The sequence below is a fragment of the Neolamprologus brichardi genome, chromosome 12 (genome assembly GCF_056152115.1).
Source record: "Neolamprologus brichardi isolate AB-2024 chromosome 12, ASM5615211v1, whole genome shotgun sequence".
In the NCBI taxonomy this organism is placed as follows: domain Eukaryota; kingdom Metazoa; phylum Chordata; class Actinopteri; order Cichliformes; family Cichlidae; genus Neolamprologus; species Neolamprologus brichardi.
In genome coordinates this window covers 6,786,670-6,812,674 of record NC_142115.1, presented here as the reverse complement: position 1 = coordinate 6,812,674, position 26,005 = coordinate 6,786,670, and the positions used below count along the sequence as shown (strand labels likewise).

Here is a 26,005-nt window from a genome sequence, read left to right as displayed (position 1 = left end):
GGGCGGAAACGGAGATTGAGTTCACTTAACAGTTGGAAGAAGGCAATTAAGGGAGGAAAAAAACAACCAGGAAGTAAAACCGAGAGAAACGTATTTGCTTCGAGACTTTAAACTGTTTTTAAAGGGTTTTAAATCAACTTGTCATCTTTTATAGAAAGTAGATCCACCAGTTTACGGATAAAGGACATTTTTTCCAGCAAGATGGACACTGATCCGGTAGGTGATAATGACCTTTGTTTATGTTGTTCAGAAAGCCTCCCCGCCGTCACCAGTTAGTTCAGCGACAGTCTCAAACAGGTGTACTTCCACATAAATCAACCTGTACTTAACTTGAAACCTACCTCGGCTGAAAATCACTTATTTAAGTCAGCGCACTAACTTTTTCATTTTTGAGGGAGCAAGTTCTAAGTAAAGCAGCTTAACAAAATGGCCTAATTACACACAGTGCTCAGTACGTGTTGGAAATGATTTTTGTAAAGTTGAGATGCGTTTGTTTTCCATAAAAATAAAGCCGCATACTTCAAGTAAACGTTTCCATGTACTACTGTCTATTTATAACACATGTTGCTAACTGATAAAACGGTTGTTTTTCACGTATTTCAAGAATGTTTCACAGGTCGTTAGTGGAGCCATTCGCCTGTAGCCAAGCTCTGCTGGAGCAAGTAGCAGTTTAATGCTAGCTTACCTTACAAAATAGATATTATCCACTGGGCAACACTTGATGATGATGATGATTATTATTATTATTATTATTATTATTTCATTAGTAAAGGGGAAAAATAAACTTTTACACGTAGATCAGCTAAAGTGGCGTTCATTACGTGCTAAATTAGGTTTACTGCTCTCATGTTTTAACATTATTTAATGTCGGCACAAGAGAGGCATATGTGTGTGTGTGTGTGTGTGCTTTCCAACATCTTTCTTTGCCTACTTTCATGTCGCAATGGCTGCTATGAAGACTTTTTTTGCTTTTTTGTTAACTAATAACAAAAAAGGCCACATAATGGACTAATTATAATCTGTTGGCAGTCAGTGCTGTTTATTCTGCTGAAATGATAAGAACGTCCAGGTAGTTCTTTAAATATCTGTAATGACTCAACATTGTCGACTTAAATCAAAATACGTTTCCCTCTAGCCTGTAGGAAAATCTTACTTCCTGTAGTATTCAAATCTCAGTGTGTGTCCTCATAGATTAGGGCAGTTTCCCATTTGCCTACATCAGTGTGAGCAGTAAGGATTAAGTGTTTGAATGCATGTTTTGGATTTACAGCTGCAGTCAAACATTTTAACAGGAAATATCTGTTGGAACATTTTAAGGTGTACCTCCTTGATCATTTTCCTCATGCACCAACCACATATTTACAAGACCCCTTATCTGTCAATTTATAAAGAGAGATTTATAAAGTCACTCAGCTTACAACATATCAAATATTTGAATTAGATGCTTAATGTAGCCGCCCTCTGCAGCTGCCTTGGACACTTTACTTTCTGTTTATTGATACTTGATAGGCATCAGCCATTCAGTGGGCCTGAATGACTGACGTGCCAACACTGGTACAGAGGAATGAGAGAGATTAAACACATGTAATGAAGATATAACAAGAAAAAGAAAATTAAAGATGACTCCAGAGTTTGTTTGTTTTTTCAGAAACTTCTTCTGAAAAAGGATGAATGGAAAAGGAGAAAAAGAAAGGAGGGTGGGGTAACAGGAGAGGCGAGAGACACATGACGCAGGAGAACCTGCCCCGTTTCCTAGAGACAGTTTTGTTACAGTCTGTTGCTGACTCATGGGACAGAGTGGTCCCTGCATGTTTACTGACACACACCCAACTGCACACAGCATTTCTGTGCTGAAATCACATGTACAGCTATGTGAGGTAACAGCTGAAGTTTCTCTTGAATGCACACATGCTCTTAGCAGACTTTCACGGATGTATAAAAGTGATCATTTAACAGCCACAAGGTGCAGCTCAAGGGCTTGTAAATAAATACTATGGTTACAAATGGGTCAAAAGGACATATTTACATTACATGCTGCTTTGTCACTTGCAGACACAATCATGGAGGTACTCATGTCCAATAAAACGTGAAGAGGCCGGGCCTCATCAAAGACTTATAAAGGGATATTTTTGTAATTTAGTTGTGGACTTCTGTGAGTCTTTAGAGATTTTCCAGAAACAGGTTTGCAAAAGAAGTAGAACCTTTGATATTCAGACAGTCACTCTGACATTTTTGAGGTCTCAAAGCATAAGTACAGGAGATAGCACTATAGTTTTCAGGCCTGAAGGACACGTTTTGGTTTTGTTAAAACTGATGCTAAACCAGGTTAACATTTTTTTTCCGTTAACAAACTAAGCATCAGTATCAGAGGATATATTATAGTTTCTATCTCAAAATTGCACCTATTTAATGTCTATGACTTGGAGCAAAAGAACAAACTAGTGCTACATGCAGCATATGTTTGATTGATGAGCAGACTTCACTGTTCACCCAGCTGATACTTTTTATTTTTTGATTTGCTCTGCTTGTAGGCATATTATGCCAACTCTATTTTGTGTGTGTGTGTGTGTGTGTGTGTGTGTGTGTGTGTGTGTGTGTGTGTGTGTGTGTGTGTGTGTGTGTGTGTGTGTGTGTGTGTGTGTGTGTGTGTGTGTGTGTGTGTGTGTGTGTGTTGGGGGGGTTCTGCAAATGGATTGCAGCTAACTCTTCTTTAATTACCCTTCTCTACACCAGGAGCGTGGAGGGATAGAAGAAATGCCAGAGCCTAAGGACAAGGTGCAGACTTTAAAGGATCAGGTGGATGGCGTGAAAAGCATCATGACTCAGAATGTGGACCGGATCCTGGCACGAGGAGAAAGGCTGGATGACTTAATGGGCAAGACAGAGGATCTGCAAGCAGGGGTCAGTGTGATCACAAGAGTTTTAACTTTCACTTGGCTGTGTGTAAAAGCAGGCTGAGATGTGGACAATACTCCCATACATGCACACTTGTAAATAAAGCTTGGTAAGCTGTGATCTTAGTGATACTGTTCAGTTAAACAAGAATAACAAGTCACTTCGGGCGGTGTCAGGTTCTCCACATTACAGAACAGAACAGGTGAAGTGTGGCCTTTTTCATGCCCTTATTCAACTTTAAGGATTTTACAAAGTCAACTGTGTAAAATGTAAATAAAACCAAATGAGGTCAACTATAGTGTCCCCTAGCAGTAAAGCTAATTACTCTTTTGTCTGTTTTGTTATCCGTTTGTACTCTTGAGGTTGTGGTTGCAGCAGGAAAAGACTTCTTAGAGCTTAAACAGTTGTATTTGACCACACTCACCTTCCATTTTCATTCATGGAAAAACAAGATCTCAAACACAGTAATAGCATTCATTTCCTAATCAGGCTTAATGTTAAGGCCATAGATGGTGTAAAAGATGGACATGGTTACTGTGACATCTAATGAGGAGTATAAGGGACACATTAGGAAATATTATTATTATGATGAGGAGGAGGAGGCAAAAAAGAGAAATGTTTTCCTTGTAACTATACATCTATACAATGATTTGACATCTTAGTTTCTTGTTCTTGTTCTTATCTTATGTTTAGCTGATCCATCTTGTTCCCTTAAGCTTCATCAGAAATGGTCTCAGTGGCTGGGTGGATGCCAAGTAGCCTTTTTTAAGGAAGGGAAATGGGAATAAAAAGCTGAGGCATGCCACATTTCACCAGAGCTGCACTGAAAATCAGTGGCAACAGCTCTTATGAAGTGATGAATTCAAATGTTTTGGTTTAAGTGCTCATCAGCTTTTACAGAGGAAGACAGGACAGAGGTACAACAGTGAGTGTCTGCACACATCTGTAAAAGAACAATGAAGGCTCTGTCAATGTTTGGCCCTGCATTTCAGTCATTGATGCTGATGGAAATATGAACACAGAAGATTACTGTTGGCTTTAGATCCACCATGCAATATCGTCTGGAAAGCATCTGATTTGTAGAAAAACACACAGAACGAACACCATCAGTCGTGGATTGGTCTCCACAGAGCCCAGACTGGAACATCGTTGAAGCAGTGTGGGATCATCCGGTCAGAAGACAAAAGGCAGAAACATCCAAAGAAGAGTTTGAATGTCTTTCAAGAAGCCTAAGAACTATTCCTGAAGACCACTTAAGCAAAGCTGCCTAAGAGACTCCAGACTGTTGAAGAATAAAAGTGGTGGTAAAAAAGTGAAAAGTGAAAAAAAATTCCTTTTATGTTTGCACATTTCAATCTATTTTCTAGCAAAATATTAACAACTCAAGACTAAACAGAGTTATAGCAATAGAATTGATTACATAATTTTATTGATTCTCCTGCCTTTTTCCTTTTGTAGGCTCAGCACTTCAAGCAGACGTCTCACAAGGTGGCTCGCTCCTACTGGTGGAAGAATGTCAAGTTGATTGTGGTCATAATTGTGATCGTCCTAGTTATCGTCCTCATTATCATCTTACTGGCCACAGGAGTCATCCCTACTAGTTCCCCCGTGCCTCCTATAGTTGCTCCCACCCCCAAGCCCTAAACTGACAGAAATTTAAACAATGTATAGTCAGAATAAAATCATAAACATATTCCTATTGCACAATATCGAGGGGAAAAAAATAAATATATATATATATATATTTATTTATATATTACATACATGTAAACTTGAGCAAATCACTGCTATATGGTGAAACCGTTAATACTACAGTTTCTATGTTGAACTTTTAGGAATTCCAATATTTTATTCTTTGGTTTAAGGGACTTTAATGACAGAACAAGCTTTTGAAAGCCTTTCCCATACAATACCTGCTTCTTCTTTTTTTTCTTTCTTTTTTTTTTTTACACATCCTAAACCGCTGTGGAACATCAGTGGTCAATGGCAGTAAAACACTACCGGTATTTTTAAAGGATGTTTCATATCAGCACTGTCTGCTCCTCTTTGTTAAACGGATTCACCATAAGCATTTATTTCATCCCAGCAAAGAGCGAGTCTCTTAAACTTTTGTAGTTGAGAAGAATGAAGGTGGATTATTCCAGTCTCATATTTTATGTTAGGTTTGTCTTAGATGTTGTCACTGGTGCACCTTTACAAAAGACAGCGTGTATAACGCAGAGTATGATTTGGATCGACTGTGTCAGGTAATAAAATGGGTAATATCTGGATCCTTTTTGACACTAGAAAATTACCACAGAGTTAACAGTTTTAGGTCACAGTATATTTAATGGGAGGATGAATTGTGGAGTTGATTTTGACATCTGTCTGGCTTCTGGGGGATATTACATAAGCTTCCAAAACCACTCTGGCCCGTCAGGGAACTGGACCTCTGCAGGTGTCCTGTTTAAAATGACAGTGGAACATTAGAAGTGGATGTTTTGGGTACTTCTGACCCTCTGTGATTTGGCTTTTTTTTTTTTTGGTTCATCCCACTGAAGCCAAATCGGATTTGGATCTGGGGTATGAGGAGGCCAGGTGAACACCAGGAGCTCTTCCATATGTTCTGGAGCCATTCGTTATCAGCAACTTTACCTGTCAGACGTTTGTTGTGGCTGATTGGTGTATTTCAGTCAAAATGCTTCCAGTTTTGTTACAGTCAGACAACATGCATAAGAACGGTTTATTGAATTAATATACTTTGAATACTCTCTAAATGGTGTTTATGAAGTAAGCAATGAAAAGATTACAGTGAAGCCATCAAGTGTGTTGACATTAAATAAGCAGTCGGTTACTACACCACTGAAACAAGGGGTGTAGTTTTAAATTTGCATTGAACTCCTATTCGGACCGTAAAGTTTAACTGATGGCCTACAGCTGACTAGCCACCTGCAGGTATGCAGTGCAGAAACTCACAGCCTTTGGAGGGGAATTGCAATGTCAACCACCTCTACAACACTCCCCCTCTGGCCCGTGTCAGCCACAGTGGTAAACCTTCATAGAGTCTTTTCGAAAATCCTCCAAGTTTCTGGATGTTACAATACCAGTTTAGTTTCAAAGAGGTCAAAGGGCTTCTGGTGTGAGCTGTATAGAGTCGTCATATTCTCACTGATGTGTATATTTGTAGACTTGAGCAGACCTCTCCAGGCCTCTTCTGTAGAGGCTATTAATGTTACTTTTTTCTTATTTAATCAGAAGTGAATGAATAAAATCTGAATGTAATTTCTGTATAAATAAATCGTAATTGATTCTGTATACAACCCTAAAGTTTCATGATGAGGTAACAAAATCCCTGTTGGAAAAAATACTTTTTTCCCCTTTTTGGTCTCATCTCTTGATGCCTATAAACCACACTCTTGTTTCTGTAAGACATCTTCAGTGAGTCTGTTGCTGTGTTAAAGGATTTTTTCTACTGTGTGTAACTCTTGTAATTTAAAGCCCTTGAGGGTCTTATTCTGATGACTTATGGTATTTAATGGTTTTGACGGTCTGATAGAGAATAAATTGTATTTTTCTTCTGCTCTGTTGTCATGTCCTCTTCTGTGATCACAGTTTTGCCACAAGATGGAGACAGATTGTGATCTAAGCTCCTGTTTGTCCTCAGTTTGTTCTATCCTATTCTGCTCAGTAGTGTGTACACAATTTAAGTAGGAAAACGCACATGGTAGCACAGCGGTTAGCACTGTTGCCTCACAGCAAGAAGATCCAGAGTTCAATTCGACCATCAGCCTAGCATCTTTCTGTTTGCATGAGTTCCTCCCAGAGTCCCAAGACATATAGTTATTAGGGATAGGTTAATTGGTAACTAAATTGTATTATTGTAGGGTGTACCTTACAATATAAAGCGCTTTATATTGTAATGCTCTGAGTCTATGAGCCTTATGCCATGAGAAGTGAATTCCAGCCCAAACTTACTGTAAACTAACTTACTATCCTTCAATATAGTGGAAACAAAAGACTGTATCTATCACAGAAAATGTCTTTGAACTGAAAACAAAATAGCAAGATTGTGTTTAATGGACATAAAGCAGATTTCACAAGGTCGAGCAGACACTCCCAGCTCTGACTGTCTTCATCCATTTACTGACTCCTCCACAAAATGGGACACGCCTTCGCCCCCGGCATGTCTAATTAAATTCTTTATTTCCTTATTATAGAATATCTTCTATCATGGTTTCCCGACAAAGGCGCTTGCAGTATGCCACATTACCTGCCACATACCCGGCAGTAGTTGATAAGCATTTTTGAAGTCACATGTCTAATGAGACAAGTAAAGAACAAAGAGAAAAAAATCTGTTCAGAGAAATGAATGTGAGTTTATCATTTCATAGCTGTGTAGGAGATCCTTGTCTTGGCTGAGTTGCTGCCTTAAACTGTGGGGTCAGAGGTTACCTTGGTTACATGTGTTTTCTTTGGTGCAGGGTGGCACCACTGTATCGTCACAATGTTTTTCCAGATGATCAAGATTTCCATTACGACACCTTGAAATGCTGCAGATCTGTGACAAACTGACAACAGGCACAGCACGAACATGGCAGACATGCTAAGTGAATATTTAATACACTTTTATAAGCTGAATTCCCAGGAAGCAAACACATTTGACTTAATCTGGCATAATTCTGAGAAAGTTTTTAGAATTCAGATACTTTCTATTATTTTAATCCTGAAAGTTCGGACTGCAGCCTGGCAGAGTTACAAGTTCAGTGTGCCAGTGTTTATCAGCAGTGATCACACAAACAACTGCGGTGCTTTCAGTCTCATATTGTGACAATCCCCCTTGATTCCTTGATCATCCTGCATTCCTCGCCTCACGTCAGAGGAAGCAAGAGTAGTTTTGAGTACAGTCATTTAACAACATTTCATTATAAAGTGATGTCAGATGACACCTGTGCATGCTCAATTATAGTTAGCCTTCTCTGTCCTCCCAGGAGCATTTTAGAAACAGATACATCCCTCAGCCGTTCTGAGATTGATTTCTGAGTCACAGGCAGGAACACAGAGGAGACGAGAAGCAGCAGAAGAGGGAAATTTAAAAAGCCCATTGTCCAGTTAATTATCTCTCCCACCCAAGAATACTAGAGTGCCATAAAGTACAGGCTGAATTGCTCATTATAGGAAATGACATAACTAGTTTCACCAAAGTGAACAAACTATCATTGTAGTTTCCTTGTTTCAGTAATTTTATCATTTACAGTAAATGGTTCTAATCATTATCACAAGAACCCCTTTGCAAAAACAGTTTGATTCATCATAGCAGGAATGCAGTGGTTAGACTGGTTTTGCCAGTCCAATGCCTCATGTTATTGAAGCCTGCATGAACAGTTAGAGTGACTGATGTCATCAGTCATGGTGCTGGCAGCTGTAATACTTTCTTGAACCACGGACAAAACCAAATTATGTTTTGGGGCCTAAAAGATGCTCTGCTAGACCTTTACTGGAGCAAACCTTCACCATGTTTGACAGATAATGTGGTGTGCTTCAAATCCAGAGCTCTGGAACAAGTTACATTTTCATGTGTGCAAAGGATTTTTTTTTTCAGAATTGATCAGGTTATTGGCAAAGTCTAATCTGGATTTCTTGTTCTTAATTGTAACAAGTGGTTTGTACCGTGTTGTAAACTCTTTGCAATTCCATTCATGACGGCATCTATGGATTGTAGACCTTCACAATGACATGCCTACTTCCTCCATTGTGTTTTTGACTTGAATGTTGTTTTGAAACTGTATTTTTACTATATTTCTGGCTTATTTTGGTTTTAAAACATCTACTTTAGCCACTAAGCAGTAAGCCACATGAAATTACATGGTGGTATCAGTGGATGCTAATGTGCATAGTGCGAGTTTATTTGCTATAGACCTCCAACGTTCTATGGCCTAAAGATTAGCTCGGGAAAAATGTGTAGAGAGCTTCGTGGAATGTGTTTCCATGTCCAAGCAAAGCCTCATATTTATTTATCAAAGCTACATGATGACACATACAGTGAACAAAGTTTCTATAAAAATGACACATTGTAAGAAAAACATTAACATACTGATACATTTATATCAAAATCTGACACACTTTCAAAGCATCACAATAAAAGTTTTATAAATATCATGTTTTTTAATTATAATTTTACATGTGTCACATTTAAAAGCACAATTAGAAAAGTGTTCACAAAAACAGTTCGAGAACTTACATCTTTACTTTTTCCACAGTGCCTGCCTCTTACAAAACTTTGTGCTTTTCATAATCAGACACAATAATTTAGGATTATGTAAGACCTGCCATCAAATGTCTCTCGCTTCTTTACAATCATTTGTGTTCGCTGCTCCCAGAATGTAACTCTTGCGCACTTTTATGCCTAACTCCAGAATATTCAACTCCGATTTGCCATGTGTATATATATATATTTGTTTGTTTTTTCTGTCGTGTTATTGAATTTTATTTTATTTTTTACAAAATTAACAGAGATCGGAACTTTACTGATAATTCGTCTAAGCAAAAAAAAATATCCTCATTCAAAAATGTCATGTCACAACCTCATTGACTTACGGAATGATGCTGTTTGGTCAGATCAAAACTAAATATTAATGAGGACAAAAGGAATCAGAAGCTCCAAAGACAACTCGATGAAGCACTGGAAAGAAATGAAGAAATTCTTCATGAGGAGGAAGAACAGGACACGAAGCAGAGAGACATGGAGCGCAAACTCAAAGACGTGGAGGAAAAATACAGAGTGGTGGAAATAAAGCTTGATGAAACAACGTGCCAGAAATGAACAGTTACTTCAAGAGAAAGAGCAACAGCAACAAAAAGAAAGAAGAACAACTTATTCTCCAGGACTTTGAGAGTAAAAATCTAAAACTGCAAGAATTTTCTAATGAAATAAAAGGACAAAACAACAGAACTGGAAGCAGAAAAGGGAAAAAAACTCTCCTAATCACACAGTTGTGGTTTTAGCAATAAAATTATGCTTGTGTCAAAAACATAGACTGCATATGGACTTGAAGACAAATATGTAACTTTAAGGAGAAAAATCTGTGTTTAAGATAAATAAATTATGTCTCATTGAGTAGGAAGATGGTGTAAGTGATACTGTAATAAAACGTGTGTGCAGTGCCATCCTCAGCTTTGTGCAGGCACGTCCTGCTTCCATTTAAGCAGCAGAGGGCACTCAAGAGTCGGTTGTTTGCACCATACACTCAGTGGCTCTGAAAGAAAACTTTCACTGTGGATGTCACTAAAACACCACACACATTAGCATAATACTTTGGTTCTTTCATTTGACAAACAGAGCAAAATCGAACAGCAGAATCTGAAGAATAAGCATCTGTAACATTTTAAAGATGTACTATGTTGCACACCTTGTAATCCTCACTTAAGATTCAATTCAATTTTATTTATACGGCGCCAAATCACAGCAACAGTCGCCTCAAGGTGCTTCATATTGTAAGGTGAAGACACAGTAAAAACCACAACAATCAGACACCCCCCTAGTAAAAAAAAAAACTGGTGACAATGGCAAGAAAAACTCCCTTTTAACAGGAACAAACCTTGGGCTCAACAAGGCTCAGGAAGGGGGAAGCAATCTGCCATCTGGTTGGGTATGAGGGCAGATGTTGCCAAAATTTGCACTTAATAGGTCAACATGACGGACTGAGAGATTACTGCAGCATTAGCATAGTGCCTTCTGCATTATACCGATTCTTCACACTGATCAACTTAAAATAACATAATAAACCTGCTGTTTATACTGAGATGTGATCTGAGATTTATGGACTTGAACAGATGAGACCGAAAGTTTCAAATCTCTAAATCAAGCAAACAGAAACAAGCTTTTGTCTGTTTTCACACTGCCAGTGCTACTAGGCTCTTCAAACCATCCACCTGGCTCCGGGATCATTTATGGCCCACGTCAACCAATTGTCTCTCAAAGTTGCAGTTCTGTCATTTTAGACTGAAAATCTGCACCACTTTATCTTGAAAGTGGTAAAAAAAAAAAAAAAAAAAAAAAACCCCTAAATATCTATTTCAACATAATGTGACTTATATGTATAGAAATGTTGCAAAAGGTTCTAAAAGTTAGCTGCCTGTTTATAATCTCCTTTCTCTGTGACTCATTCTGTGTTCATACAGGCTGACTGTAATAGAGAAATTGCTGATTTCCCAGCAGATGGAGACTGAGAGTCCAAATGAGCTGACTCTTGATTAAGTAGATCAGAGGGGATTCCCGCAGAATTTTCCTTGTTGTTCAGTGAAGATCAGGTCTTGATAACATTATGAAGGTTGTTGTGCCACATTTTGGCACACTTTTGCTCTCTGTTTGTCTAATTGCAGGCTTTGCTAATGTGTAGAGAAAAGCAAAAAACAAAAAAAGCTAAACTATGATGCAACATTGGGTTATGGAGTTTAAGTGATTAAAAAAGGGTGTATGCTACAAACTAGACCCAGCTGGTAAGGCTGGTCGCCAGAAAGCCTTCACTGATCAATGTTTTTCTACAGCAACAAGGTCTGTAAAACCACATATCGTTGTGTTGTTTTACAGGCTTTAAGGTGTATTCTGTGTGCATTTTGTCGAAGAAACTGCAAAATAAAAGGCAAAAACAGGCAAAGGAAACACACTGGTCACAACAATAAAAATTGTAAATCATCTGTGTCTTTAAATGATTTTTATTGGATTCTCTTCCCAAAGTAAAAAGAATAAATCAATCATTGCAAACATTCCAAAGTGTATTCAAACAAGATAGACAGCAGGTTGTAACAGGCTGGACTCTGATGTTGACTTAATAGTTTCTCAACTGAGCCTGTGTTTCCGTTCAATGCGAAACTGGTGTTTTGCCCACATGTGGTTAGTAAACCAATATAGTTATCCCCATGACAAAAGACCTAATTAAGCTTTGCGACAACAGCTCTGGAACACAAAGCTCATTTGTTACTAATGGGAAATCAGCCGGGACTGTCATGTGAATGTGACTCTGCCGTCTATGCATGAACCTCAGGCAGTAATGTGAAGGGAGGGTGGTCAGTATCCTGAATGCAACCTTTGTATTTGTGAAGCTTTTTCCCCACAGCGAGCCTTTTGTTGGCCTGGTCTGTGTCACCAAAAACTGTGACCCACCATAATGTTCAATACGTAGACGGTGCTGATGAGATACACAGTGATAATTATACTGTCATACAGATGATGTGCTAGTAAAATGAATTTATGATGAGTGCAGCCTCATGTTGTTTATGTTTAATATTTAAATATCTTTATATTACTATTTATATGTAATACACTCTATCGTAGTGTCATAGTACTTCATAGTACTGAAGTAGATGATTTTTTTTTTACTGCACTACAGTACACAACACCACACAAGAACATACTGTATGGTTTGGTAAAGTATAGTATATTGTGAAACTGCACAATATACTACTGTAAACTTTAAAAATCCATCATTGTGCTGTAAGACTACTCTCACATAAAACCCTGCCTGAAACAATTACATGAAATTTAAACACAACAATATTATTCTACAGACAGCTGAAACTGAAAGCGAAAGTATAACACAGTGATGGAGGAGTGGAGAGGCAAATTTCGTGGTACTAACTCTTAAATAGTACTGTAATATTAGTAATAGTTATTATTATTATTAGTAGTAGTATTAGTAGTAGAGATAATAATAGTAGTATTTATTGCTAATAAAGTAATAGCGCTTTAGGTTTGTCAACTCCAAACCACTGATTTTAACATAGGAGATTCTTTTTTCACACATTTATCTTCACTCACAGTGTAAACAGAAACTGTGACCGGACCAGATTGTTTGCTGTATTTTTTCCCGATTAACTGTATTTACATTTGTCACTCATTAAACCTTTGTTGACGGAAAACAAGGCCCCAGGTGCTCATATATTCCATTCATGCCCATTCCAGTTGTTAACAATTACCTAATGTTATTGTATTTTTGTCATTACAGACCATCAAATACTGCTGTTTAAACCCAGCTACCTCCGCTCAGGGAAACAAGGAAGTAGCCCTGGGAGGTACGCAGAGCAGTTCTCGTCTTACAACCAAATTATCTCATTTGAACCAAAACCACGTTTTCCTAAACATAATTAAATACTCTTGGAGCCAAACCTAAAGCTCACAGCTGCCAAAAATAACAGAGAACAAGAAGTGAGAACGAACATAAGCTGCAAGTGAAACAGAAGAAAGTGCAGGTGTGAACAGGCCTGTGGTTCTACTCACACACTCAAGCTAGGCGAGCTAAGCTAAGCAAGCTAAGCTAAAAGATAAGCAAGCTAAGGTTTAGTCAAACATCACTTGATCATTTATGAATCATGGAACTAATACCTGTTTCCAAAATCTTCCCAGGGTTAAAAGAAATTTATTCACTTTCTTAGTTCCTTTTTCACTATTAAGCCATTTGACCGCATACATGCGTGGAAGTTTGATGATGCAAATAAAATTGCGCTTATGCCAAAATCACATGATGAAGAAAATTTACCCCTTTCATGTTCTGCACGCATGGAAGGCCTTACTTCCCATTTCTGATATTTCTTTACTTTCCTCTAATTTTCACACCCTCACAGGACACAAATAGAATGTATGTAGCATGTATCTTTATTGTTATTATGCGGTGCAGAAAAATTTGGTTTGTATCTCCACAGATTTTAATAAGATTAAGTTAAACACACACACATATACTATGCAGATATGATTGCAAATATGTATTATTAATTATATTATATTGTGTATTTTTTTTCCATCAAAGCTTGTTGCACACTGCAAATTAATATGGTCTGCTGGTCTCAGGCAGGGGTTTCATGCTTGTTGAATCAAACGCTGTGGGAAAGAATTCTAATTGCTCACCGAGTGACACAGCTAAGCAACAATAGAGCAGTGTTGTCTGCTCATCAGCTCCCTATCATATGCGCGTCACACAGACATACACGGAAGCAGTCTTGGTTAAAAACCTGTTTGATGACCGACTTCTTCAGAAAAAAGAAAGCCTTTAGTCTCTGAGTGATCCAACACATATCATAACAAAAACCTAGTGTGTATCTACATCACATTTATGCTGAAAGACATGTGCCATTGTTTAGTTTTAAAAAAAAATAAACCCATAAATTACAAGAAACAATTTCACTGCAGGAAGCAGCAAAAAGTACCACAAAGAACGGCCTTCTTAATATGGCACAGACTCATCCCTGTGGGGATATGACATGGATATTACACATATTTCACATGAGGAGGATGTTTTAAACGCTTTCAGAGCCCACAAGAAGGTAACACCCTTAAGTGACCCAATACCAGTTCTGCAACAAAAGGGCTTTGCGTCTTATCACATCACAACACATTTGACAAGTTCAGACAGGAAGAGCCACACACTGCCAGGCTCTCACTGAATGCAGCAGCATATTAGTTTGTTTATCAAGCAGTCCTTCACAGTTTAACACAGCAATAAAGATATAAAGGAGATAAACAGTACTGCTGCATTCAGGTGCCTCTGGTGATTTTCCAAACCTTTGCTTGTTCTCTGTGTTTTCCTGAGCGAAACTTAGTTTTGTATACAGTGTTCCTGTCAATAACGCCATCTACCCACCATGTAACTATTGGAACTATCACTGAATCAGAAGGAGTGAACTGCCTATTTATTTTTGTACAGTTTTTTTTCTTGTGCTTTGGTGAGTTAGGGAAACCACGTCTTTTTTTCTTCTTTTTAAATTTTGTTTCACATAGGGTTAGGTAACACTTCCTCTTACTGGTTGGTTTTGTTTTTAGCTTTGCCTATGCCTTCAGTTTTGGGTACTGACCTTTTGACCAAGAGTCACTGCTCTTGCTCTTGACGAAGGCGGTCGCACTTTTCTCCTCTCCTCCCCTCCCTTAGTTTCCCTGCTTAGCCTCTTGTGTCCTTGTCTAGTCTCATGTTTTTTGTATTACTTTTCCCTGGAACACTCTCTCACAGTCTGTTCTCTAAAACCTAAAAGAGGAATTATGGATTTGATCAATTGGTCCCTAAATGCAATTGACACCCCTTTCTCAACGAGAAGTTTGGGCTTGGGTGAGCCTGAGTGCTGAAGATAGTGGTAACCATGGTAACAGGGTTCTGGCTGATCGGAGCTGGCTTGGCCCTGACTTATCGAAGAATTAAGAAAGCGGAACCGGCTGTTCAAACCCCCACAAGGCTGCCCGCTGGGATTGAAACGATGGGAAGAGGCGTGAGTTTCTCAAAATGGGCTCATTGAGTGCAGCATGGATAAGATCTTGGAGAGGCTACGGCTGCTGTGAATACTCAGAATAAGATCTCTGAGTGCAAACTGGATTACATCTGGAGGGGCTCGCTCGGAATAACATCTCTGAGCGCAAATTGGATGACATCTTGGGGAGGCTCACTGTGGTCGTGAGTTCTCAGAATTGGCTCTTTGAGCACAAGCATGACAAGATCACAGAGCGCAAGTTTGATAACATCATGGAGATGCTCACGGCTCTCCAACGGGAGATTGAGAGACCAGTGTTGGACTGTTAGAACAGCTTTGAAATTCATATGAGCTGTTCGCACTAAAGTAAAAAGCACCATCACTTCATGCGGATACCCTTTCGGCGCCAGCTGCGGTCTCAAGGCTGGAGCCGAACAAAAACTCCCTGATAACGACCGTGTTTAGACTGTTCCTTCCCATTCCATGCAAGGCCACCTGGGTTGGTTGGAAGACTGTTTACTTAGCCTGGCAGGGCGAAGGACACTGTCTCAGCTGAACTCTGGACACGCACACACATACATATACACTGATATGCACACACTCATCCCCCCTCCCTTTCCAAACGCCTTCGATGCTTGTTCCTGGGAACACGGCGGGTCTGAGCCCGCGCTGGAATGGTAGCGCTGGGCAGGATGGCTGCTGTGTTTGCTTCGGATTGCTCCTCACCCCCCACCGGACCCTGTGGCTTGTCACGTGTTCCATAATGTTGTGCTGTGGACATTTATGTGCTTTTTTGTGCAGAGGAGTTTTTTTGTTTCCTGCTGTCCTCCCAGGAGCCCAACATGAGTAGAGGTCTCTTTTTTCCTCTTGTACTTTCCCATTGTAGTGTATATTTCAGTGTTGTTTTTTTTCTGTAACACTACTGATCTCCGACCTGTATCCCCATGTGATGTCTGTGTTGTGTGTGTAAGGTCGGGGGGGGGGTCCTATTTCACTGCAGGGCAACCTGCACATGGCGAATAAAGCCTTGATTGATTGATAGATTGATTGATTGAGTAGTAACAAACCACACCTTTAATTGTGACTGGCAGCTGGACCTGGCTGCAGCTGTTCCATTTCCCTACCTCTGGACCTGGGTATTTCAGAAATCTTCACTTATTCTCATTCATATATAGTCCTTCTTCGTGATTTCTTCCAGCTTGATTAGACTCTCAGTTCCAGACACACTGAAGCATCCCCACAACATAAACATCTACCGTGTTTCTTTGTGGGTAACACTGTTCTTTGTACACCTCTCCCTTCTTTCTCCAAACATAAGCAGCGACTTTGTGGCCAAGAAGCTCTAGTTCCATCTTATCTGACCAAATCACGCACTTCCAGTATACATAATCTGTCTCCTGGTTGTCCTTAACATGTTTTAGTCTGACTTGAAGGTGTTTCTTTGGCAGAAGTGGAGTTTTTCTTGGTCTGCACCCTCACAGTCCGTTTACTGTGCAGGGCTGATTGTTTCTTTGAGACTACAAGTCCTGGCTTGGCTACGTCATTTATAAGTGTCTTGGCAGTTGTTCTAGTGTCTTTTCGTTTTTTTCCCAGAATCTTTTAAATCTTTCTCTTTTTTCTCAACTCTATTTATTTTATTTTTAGCATGATGCTTTCTCTTTCTGCACCATAACACTGCGACAAATTCCTTGTTTGTATACAAATCCGGCAATAAAAGTGATTCTGATTCAAGAAACCATCACTGAAGTTTTTATACTGTATGTTAATTTGAAGATAACCCTCAGTTTTAACTCGATTTTACAAGCTTTAACTATTACAAAGCTAAAGCACATCATCATGGTTTGTGTTGTGGTATAAAACACTTTTGTCATTTTTAATTTTTTTTTTAAATAAATTTGTTATTGTGTGCAGATAGAAATAACTTATGCTCTCTGAAGAAAACTACTATGTTTAGAAATGCTATGTTGGAAATCCACATTAAAAAGACTGCCGTTTTTATACTTTTTATGAGATAAGTTGACATGAAATAAAAGTTCTGTTGTGCCAAACATGTCATATGCATATTTCTCAGGTCACACGGGAGTTCACAATACTACAAATTCATAAAAAAATACTGAGGGGAGCATACGCAAAACAGGCTCCTCCACAGCTCTACATCAAATTTCATATCTGGCTTACACAAACATATAATGCTTTAGAAATCAAACAAAGCTTAAACAAAGCTTAGAGACATATATCTAAACACTGAAACATTTCAGTGTGTGCTTAGCCATTTCATGTAAAACTGACATTTGTCACATTTGTGATCATCTATAACAAACAAGAGAACCCACTTCCTGCATCTCCACAGTCACATACACGCATTTCCTGTGTCTGAATAGTTACATCCAAACGACAAAGCCATCGTTATCTGTGCTAATGAAGTTATGAACTGTGCACATGCAAACCAAGTCTGGATATACGGAGCCCCTGTTAAGGTAAAGGTAACATAAGCTCTGGATATAGCTATAAAGCACAATAAGACACAATAAACACGGGAAAGGTTTTTGGTCATCTATCCATCTATAGTCTTAACCGCTTATCCACTTCAGGGTCGCGGGCTCTAATGCAGATGCCACTGGGTGGGGTACACCCATCTATCAGATGAGTTATCAGCCAGTTTAGAATCCCTAATTAACCAAACATACATGTCTTTGAACTGTAGGGAAAAGCCGGAGTAAACTTACAACTCCACGCAAGGAAGCCCGAGCCGGACAGCGGTTCTTGCCTCTTACTATGAGGCAAGCAGCGCTAACCACTGTTTCACCACTAACAGTAAATCCCACGAGCTGCGTTGGGTGTGAATTGGTACAAATGTAGCACAGAAATGCCGAATATTCCCCAGATTTTACTGATACTTAAGCACGTAAAATTAATTTAATGCAGCTGTCATGGTTTGAATATAAATCGTTATTTGCAATGCATTCATAGGTGTAGTAATATATGTATTTAAAACATTTATACTTATATAGATGAGTATAACGGATATTAAGTGTAAAAATGAATTAAAAAAAAAAGTAAAATCGCTTGTCTAAACTATAAACTACTTGGTGCATACATTATACAGTTGCATAGACTGTGGTACAGCGCGGGGGAAATCCGGGAGTTTTTCACCACCGTTTTGCATTTGACGTTGTACGTAACATGATTTTTCAGAAACGCGAAGTTTCCGGGAATACCTCGAACGCCTCACAGCCAAAGCGCAAACAAGTTGTGAAGCCACAGGAGAGAGAAGTGAAAGTGAGTAAGGTGAGCTCGAGCGCAGAAAAGAGGATACGGATAAAAGAAAACAGCGAAATATCTCTCTGTGTTAATTTGTGACATTAGTCCGGATAGAGCAGCGGAGCCTGGGTGTTCCTCCTACTACAAAGTCGAGTCGACTCTCCCCTTTTAAATGCGGACTCTGTGACAGTTTGGACGCAAACAGCACGAGACAACATGGACTCGGTAAGTGAATACAAGCCTCCTCTGAGCTAAAGGACATTTAAATGGCTTGCACAAAAAACACGAGATGAATGAGAGATAAAGTTTGTTAGAGCTGCCGTTTTCTTTCTTTCTTTTGTATTTTCTTTACTTTTATGAACGCCTAAAGTACGCTGTGACCATTTATAGTCTGTTATGGTACTAATGAACAGGCAGGTCAACCTTCAGTTCTCTTAGCTTAGCTTAGCTTTTTACAACCCAAACTAACGTACTCATTCAGAGACTCGGTACAGCGAGATAACATCACGTTAATTTATACATTAACAATGTGAAGGTGAAGAGAGGCGAACCCATTTTCAGTCAAGAGAGGCACCAGGTCATGTGTGAAATGCGATAGATGTAAACTAAATGAATGGAATGAATTTAATTTGTTATATTTCTTCTCTTTTAATTTTTAAACCTGCTCATTTAACACATCCTGCTTTAAGAGTAAACATCTAAGATTATAAAAATTTATGGACAAGCAGAACACTTAAAACAGTGCCATGATACAACATACTGAGCATGTTATAACATGATTTGGCTTACTGGGATAATATCAGGTACCTGAATGCGGGCAGGCAGGAGGGAGGGAGTGAGGGAAGGAAGGAAGGAAGCAAGGAGGGGAACTGGAATGGGCAGCATTTCCTGTGTCAAGACACCGCCATCTGAATTTTAAACATACACCATTGTTCAGCTGCTATTTGCTATGCCCAGGATGAGATAAGCCCGGCATAAATCAGTTGTCACCATTGCTGGGTGAGATGCAAGTTTCTTAGCCAGGTCCAATGAAAAGCAGACCGCGCTATGGGAGAGCTACGAAAGCCTTTAGAGAAACAGACAGCTGAGCGTGAAGTGAATCAAGGTGCTGAGGCGTATTTGTTTTGCTCTGTCTGTCAGTTTCCTGTTCCTGTCAGTATCTGAGATGTCGGTTTCCTCTCACACCCCAGAGGACGAAGGTGAAGGAGAGAGCTGTCAGGATACCAATGGCCCTTTGGTCAAACTATCCTTGAAAGTAGTTCAAGGATAATTTGACTTGACAAATATCCTTGAAAATCATCCCTCTTGTTGTTGTTCTGCTCATTTGCTGTCTAATAAACAGCTGGTACCAGTCTGAGTGGCAACACGTTTTCTTTTTAATAGTTTTAACATGTCAGAACGTGTTCGCTTTACTGTGTAAGTTAGTTTGTTCTGTGAGTTGCTTCCAGAAATATATTTGTAGCTATACAGTTTAACAATTAACATATCCCTGCTTAAGCACACTTAAAAAGCAGGTGACGGGTGGAGAAGAGTGCTGCTGTGTTTATAAAACAAGATGCCAGTCTGACCTGTGTCAGGCAGCCTAGATCTTGTTGGTGCTGGTTGCCATTTTTTTTTATTTGGCAGCTTAATGTTTGATTTGATTTCTTTTCAAAAGTTGTTTACAAAAAAACGACACCAATAAAAGTAATATAGTAATAGAATTAGAAGTAACTAAACATCCAGTGTTGCTACTTGTTCTGTTTTAAAAAGCCTTTCCACAAAAGCCCACTGAAACGTCTCAGCTCCATTAAAGGAGACCTATTATTATTTTTCTTACTTTCTCTCATATATACAGTTACAATGGTAGAGGCTCTTAATTAACTTAAGCAGAGACATTATAAGATAAGTGACTTCTGCAACAGCAAGGTAGAAGTATAGTTTTAAACTCTTGATCTAATTTATTTAACCTTAATTGAACCAGATCCTTGAGATTAAAATTGTGTATTGGTGGCAGATGAGGGGCTGCACAAAGACACAGGCTAAATTAGTATTATTCTTGACCATGAATGATATGAAGCTCTACTCTAATTTGATATTTGATAGCACATATTTGAAAGTGACGCACAACAGGAACAAAAACTGGAGTCATCCAAATTAGAAATCCAATCTTGTGACTTCCTTCTTTTTTTAAAATTTGATCTTAGTTGTGACATAAGGATGTGCGCTGACCTGCATTTTTTGGCTACACAGATGACTTCCACAGTCACTGTGGGCATGCTCACTGAGATCCTCTGTTTATCCAAAAACACAAAGAGCATCACAGCTTGTGTGTCAACTGACATCTGTCATTATCTCACCATGAGAAAGTTTAAATAATATGAGCACATAATTCCTGCGAGGGTCCTAGGAGGTTGGGTTGGTTTAGTTTTAATCAAACTGTGTGTTTTGATTGGACAGGAGAACGGGAAGAGCCGCCTGCAGAAGACCCAGAAGGAAGTGGAGGAGGTGAAAGTCATCATGCTGGACAACATGAACAAAGCTGAAGAAAGATCTGGCAAACTCAATGAGCTTGAAGACAGGGCTGATCTGCTGCTGGAAGAGGTACACCGTCCAAGTGGAAAAGCATCATCTCTTAGCACAGCTCTATTTTGCCTACATGTTCCTTGTAAAAGTCTTTGGCTTTTATTTTGAAGGTGAATAACTGGGGAAAATGGCATACAGATCCCCTCTCCACTAGCACCTTTGGATTAATACTAAGACATGTCACATTGATGTCTATAAATATGCTTTAGGTGGAGCTGGAGAGGAAAGCAAATGTGCGATTTACATCCTGATTCTGTTTTATGGTGCTATATTTAGAAAGGTATTTCCTATTGTTTCTTAAGATGAATGAAGCAAGCTGGTCTCCCTGGGTATGAATATCCTTCCAGGGGTCAACAGCGAGGTTGCATCATTCCCACATTGCCCCATTGGCTGCGTTACATGACACTGGTGAGAAGCCAGAGGGAGAACTAAAAAAGCAGACAGGCAGATTGACATTCAAGAAGCACACTGAGCTACTTTTGAATATCGTAGACTGTGAAAAAACAAGGTTCAGTTCCTATGTGTTTCAAAGAAAATGCCTAAATCCTACAGCTGCACTCATACATTCTTACAGAGGATCTCACCGATACAAAAAAGGAACAGGCTTACCCCAGACAGAAGTAAGCAAGTTTGACAAAACTGGGATCAGGTAAATCGAAAACATTAAAACTCTTCAGTCCAGAGCTTTCATTTACACAGCTTTGCTCACTGACATTACTACCACCCTACTCAGCACCAGATCATTTGCATTGCACTCAGACCACAACACAGGAAAAAGAATCTGCCAAAAGGTGACACCTGGAGGCAACTTTAAATTGTGGGTTATAATATAGTTAATGTAATCTATCCAGTTCAAGAGAACTATTAGAATAAAAACACCCTGAAAAATCATTTATCCCACTTCATGTATGCCTGTCTGATGAAAAAATATGATCAAACTGAACCAGAAATATTTGGGCCCTAAAGAGAAAACAAAGTAAAAGAAGATAAAAAATCAAAAGCTGAGACATAAAGCAAATCTCTGTGGATTTAACATTAACAGGTTTGAATAAGAAAGCACTGATTGCTGCAGTTATATCGAAATCTCCATTTTGCTTGTACTTTCCTGTTTAATGAAAAACACGCTGACCTTCAGTCTGTGACTCGTTTGACCTAAAGATACAAGGACTTCCTCTGGATTTGTTTACGTGATACGTTTACTTGGAAGTGGCATGAGCGTGTCAGTTCTGGGTTTCATCTTTGTGATCAAAGCTGTTAGACATTTAGAAATGTAATTATACATGAACAAAATCTTAAACTTTTTAATTTTGTTTTTCGCAGAGTAAAAAGTTTGAAAAGACATCCACCCAGGTGAAGACACAGAAAAGATGGGAGAACAAGAAGATGAAAGTGGTGCTTATTGCAATTGCGGTGGTAGCAGGAATCATCATTCTGAGTCTTATAATCGTTGCTATTGTTCAAAGCACCAAAGGAAGTGACTAAAGGTAAAGCACCTGGGAAGAGGAGAGGAACTGTAACTGTGGAACTCCAGCATCTTGTCTGAACTGTTCTCTATGACATATTTATGGAGGATAATTCCTGTTCTTCACTCTACTGCACGCCTTAAGTTGATATGGTACCGTGGGTTGCTCAGCTGCTTTTTCTCTCTCCTTCTTTAAAAGGTGATGTTTTCAAAACACCGAACAGCCCACACCGAGAGATTATAGGTGAATTTAAAGTCTTATAAGTTCACTGGATGAATATCAACAGAATGAAACTGGTCCACTGTCCTCCCAGTGAAATCTCACTGCCATGAATATTTATTCAAATGGTATCTACATACAAAGTAGATACCATTTGTGTTTTGCCCCCTTTCTTTTTTTATGGAAAACTGCAAGTATTTTTAATCAAATATCACCAGGCTCCTGCTGCGGTGCCCATTCATCTCTCAGAGATGATCAAGAGATGAAAGAAAACAGAACAGATGCCAAACTTTATAAATATGTATCCCCCTCAGATAGCTCCACGTGGGAAAGGAGAAATAAATGTCTAAATGTGATAAGTTTAGGTGTAAAACTTACTGTCCTCACAATCATTAAAATGTTTTTGTGTTTGTTATTTTTGAGTGGTTTATTTTAGTATCAGGTTGCTCTTCTTTTCTTTGCTCAGATACAATCTCCAGATTTCTTCATGTTGTACTTACAAACAGAATGTAAGGTCTCCACGTGCCATGTCAGTATGTCATGTGACCAGCACATGTGGATGGAGAACAGATTCACTCCTTGATCGTCTCATGTTTGGAGTCGTATTGTTAATAATTTGAAATTCTGAGCTTGGAGCCCTCAATAACGGGAAAGACAGTTTCTGTTTATCTGTAGTCAGAACGAAGAGTATTAGAGGAAGCAGTGACCCCTGGTAACTGATGTTTTCATTTTAGAGAAACATGCTAGGTAGAGGCCAAAAACCTCTGTGGAACCATAATATTTATATGTGTGGAACTTTCCAAATAATCAGGTGACTTGGTTTGTTAACATAAGAACTATGTTCACTGTTATTACTAACTGTCAGTCTGTAACCAAATAATAGAAACCCCATGAAGATATTAACATTATCTTACACACACACATATTGTAACTGGACATTTAATAAAAGAGTGGATTACTCTTACAGTTCACTAATGTGTAGGCATGTGTCACCTTCACTCTAGCAGGAAATTACAAAGACACGCTGTGCAGCGAGGCCAGTGATATTGCGAGGTGAAAGGTGATTGTTTTAGAGCTTTAATATGTTTACACGATTCACTGTGGCTGCACTACTGCGCTTGGAGTTTATGCTGTTAGAATCTGTGTTACCTGCATTATTATGGTTAATGATTGTGTAACAGTCTGCATGTCAAAGTTACCAATTCTGTGTTCTTTTGTTAGCTCATTAGACCAAAATCATTTCTGGATAACCGTGAGAGCTGACTGACAACAGTTTCCCTGGGAATAAAATATGTTATCAACACAATGTGCTTGATAGCAAACTGGGTCAGGAATCTCTGTATATTTGCCTCTGAACTCCTCCTACATGATAAGGAACTGAGCAACCAGAATTGGCACGTAGCTTCTTGCTCACCAGAAGATTCTAATCTATATCAGATATTATGATCTTGTAATGTTGCCTAGCAACCACTTACAACATCTGAAGCTTTTTCTTTTGTATCTGCAGCTCTTTATAAATGCATGTTCATGGCAACATCTAATTTATAACAATAATCTTATAATCTTACAGTGATAACATGATAACTGTCATTTTATTTATCAGTGATGCTTAGCATGTTACCTAGCAACCACCTAACAACAGACTGAGACCACAGATCAAGCAATACTACAGCATGGTCATTACTTGAGAGATAAATATAAGGGTCTGTTTTTAAGTTTGGATCATGAAAATAAATAAAAAATATGGATTTTTGAATGAGCAGAATAGATTCACTTTTATTTATATATTAACAGTATTAATCATTGAATTTTGCACACTTATTAACACAATATATGCCTATCCTGGATTCTCATTTTACTACACTTAAAAAAAAGCAAACAGATTACAGTTTTCAGTATCAGCATACCCACATTTACATATGGCAGTGACATATGTGCCCATATACATGTTTCCTTACACTTTGTCTTCATAGCATAAGCCTTTATCTTTAGGCTTTGTGAAACGTTATGAACAGACTTTCAGTAAGTGGACTTGAATTTTTCTTCAGTTTGAGACTCCATTGTGTAAAGAAATAATTAAATATAAACAACAACAACAAAAAAGAAATAATTAAATAACACTAAAATGACAAATGGTAAAAAATACATAAATAAATAAATTATACAAGTCAAACACCAAAAGTTAGATACACACAACAGGAAGAATAGCAATAACGGCCTTGTATAAATTAATTAGAGGACACATAAAATCATGTGAGCAAAAGTTAAAGCTAAAAAATGAACAGCTTTTATAATCTGACATAATCTTTGTGAAATTTACCAAATGCAAATGTTAAACAATTTTCTAATCCCCCCTGTCGCGGGATTTTGTAAATAAAGTCTGAAACACTGAAAAAGCTGTGTTCAAGCTATTTATTACTGCGCGCAGGAGAGCCAGCACACACATCAAACATTACAGTTCACAGTCATGCCAGCTTTGCCTACACACAACTCTTCTTCTCCTTCTGAGCAAAAGAGTTAGCAGATAACATAGCGAAACATCGTTAAGCAAAGCTAAGCAGTTTTCACAAAGTCACGCTGACACATACACATACATTCATCTGAGCATACAAAAATGTTTTACAAAATCATACAGTGAAGTTCTAACCGCCTAAATCTACATGTGAGGTTAAACTAGAATTTTTCTGCAACACTCCAAGACACAGGAGAGAACAAAACTGTGAGGGGACATGACGATGACAATGATTTGCAATGGATAAAGCTTCTGCAGCAACACACATCATTGTTATTGCTGCTCTTTCAAGACTTTGTTGCTGTTATTACTGCTCTTTCTTAGGTTGGGAAAAAGATTTGAACCCAACACCATTTACTTACTCACACCACAGGTTAAAAAGAAAATAAATGTGGTTTACACACTGTTCAATCGCAGACACAAATTTCCTTCGCGATTGCGTCAGGAGAACTACGCCAGGAGAACTACGCCAAATCAGTCAAGGAGCTATCCGCTGTGGCGACAAGGGAACAGCTGAAAGTGGCATCTTTTTTTAATTAATTAATTAATTTTTAAATAAAGAGGGGTTTCATAGCTGCAAGAGTAATAACCTGAGCTCATGACGAGGGCAGGGCGTACAGAAGTTTATCTTATATGGAACTGTGTGTTTGATATTATAAAGAAAGCAGGACTGAGTGCGGTTTAAGGTGTGGTGCGTGTGGGTTTATGGGGTTGCATTCATAGTGCCTCGTGCATAAAAGTTTGCAATTACAAAATTAGGTGTTACAGATTAATATTGTGTTTACTTTATGATTTCTCTTGTTACTAGATTGGAACTTGAACTTTCCCAGTTCTCAAGAATGCAGCAGAAGCATACGTAGCCGCCGTGACCCGGAAGTGGCGCTAA

The 26,005-nt window shown here is 38.7% G+C and overlaps 2 protein-coding genes across 2 annotated transcripts; both read left to right on the top strand.

Moving 5' to 3' along the window:
• Positions 1-15: 15 nt before the first annotated feature.
• Positions 16-6,454, top strand: vamp8 (vesicle-associated membrane protein 8 (endobrevin)). Its single transcript, XM_006797525.2, has 3 exons — positions 16-216; positions 2,734-2,901; positions 4,354-6,454. The coding sequence occupies exons 1-3, from the start codon at positions 202-204 to the stop codon at positions 4,537-4,539; spliced, it is 369 nt and encodes a 122-aa protein (XP_006797588.1). The 5' UTR covers positions 16-201; the 3' UTR covers positions 4,540-6,454.
• An 11,862-nt stretch (positions 6,455-18,316) lies between these two features.
• On the top strand, positions 18,317-23,022 carry vamp5 (vesicle-associated membrane protein 5). Its single transcript, XM_006797524.3, has 3 exons — positions 18,317-18,585; positions 20,800-20,943; positions 22,246-23,022. Exons 1-3 carry the CDS (start codon positions 18,577-18,579, stop codon positions 22,405-22,407), a joined length of 315 nt encoding a protein of 104 aa, XP_006797587.1. The 5' UTR covers positions 18,317-18,576; the 3' UTR covers positions 22,408-23,022.
• Positions 23,023-26,005: the final 2,983 nt, after the last annotated feature.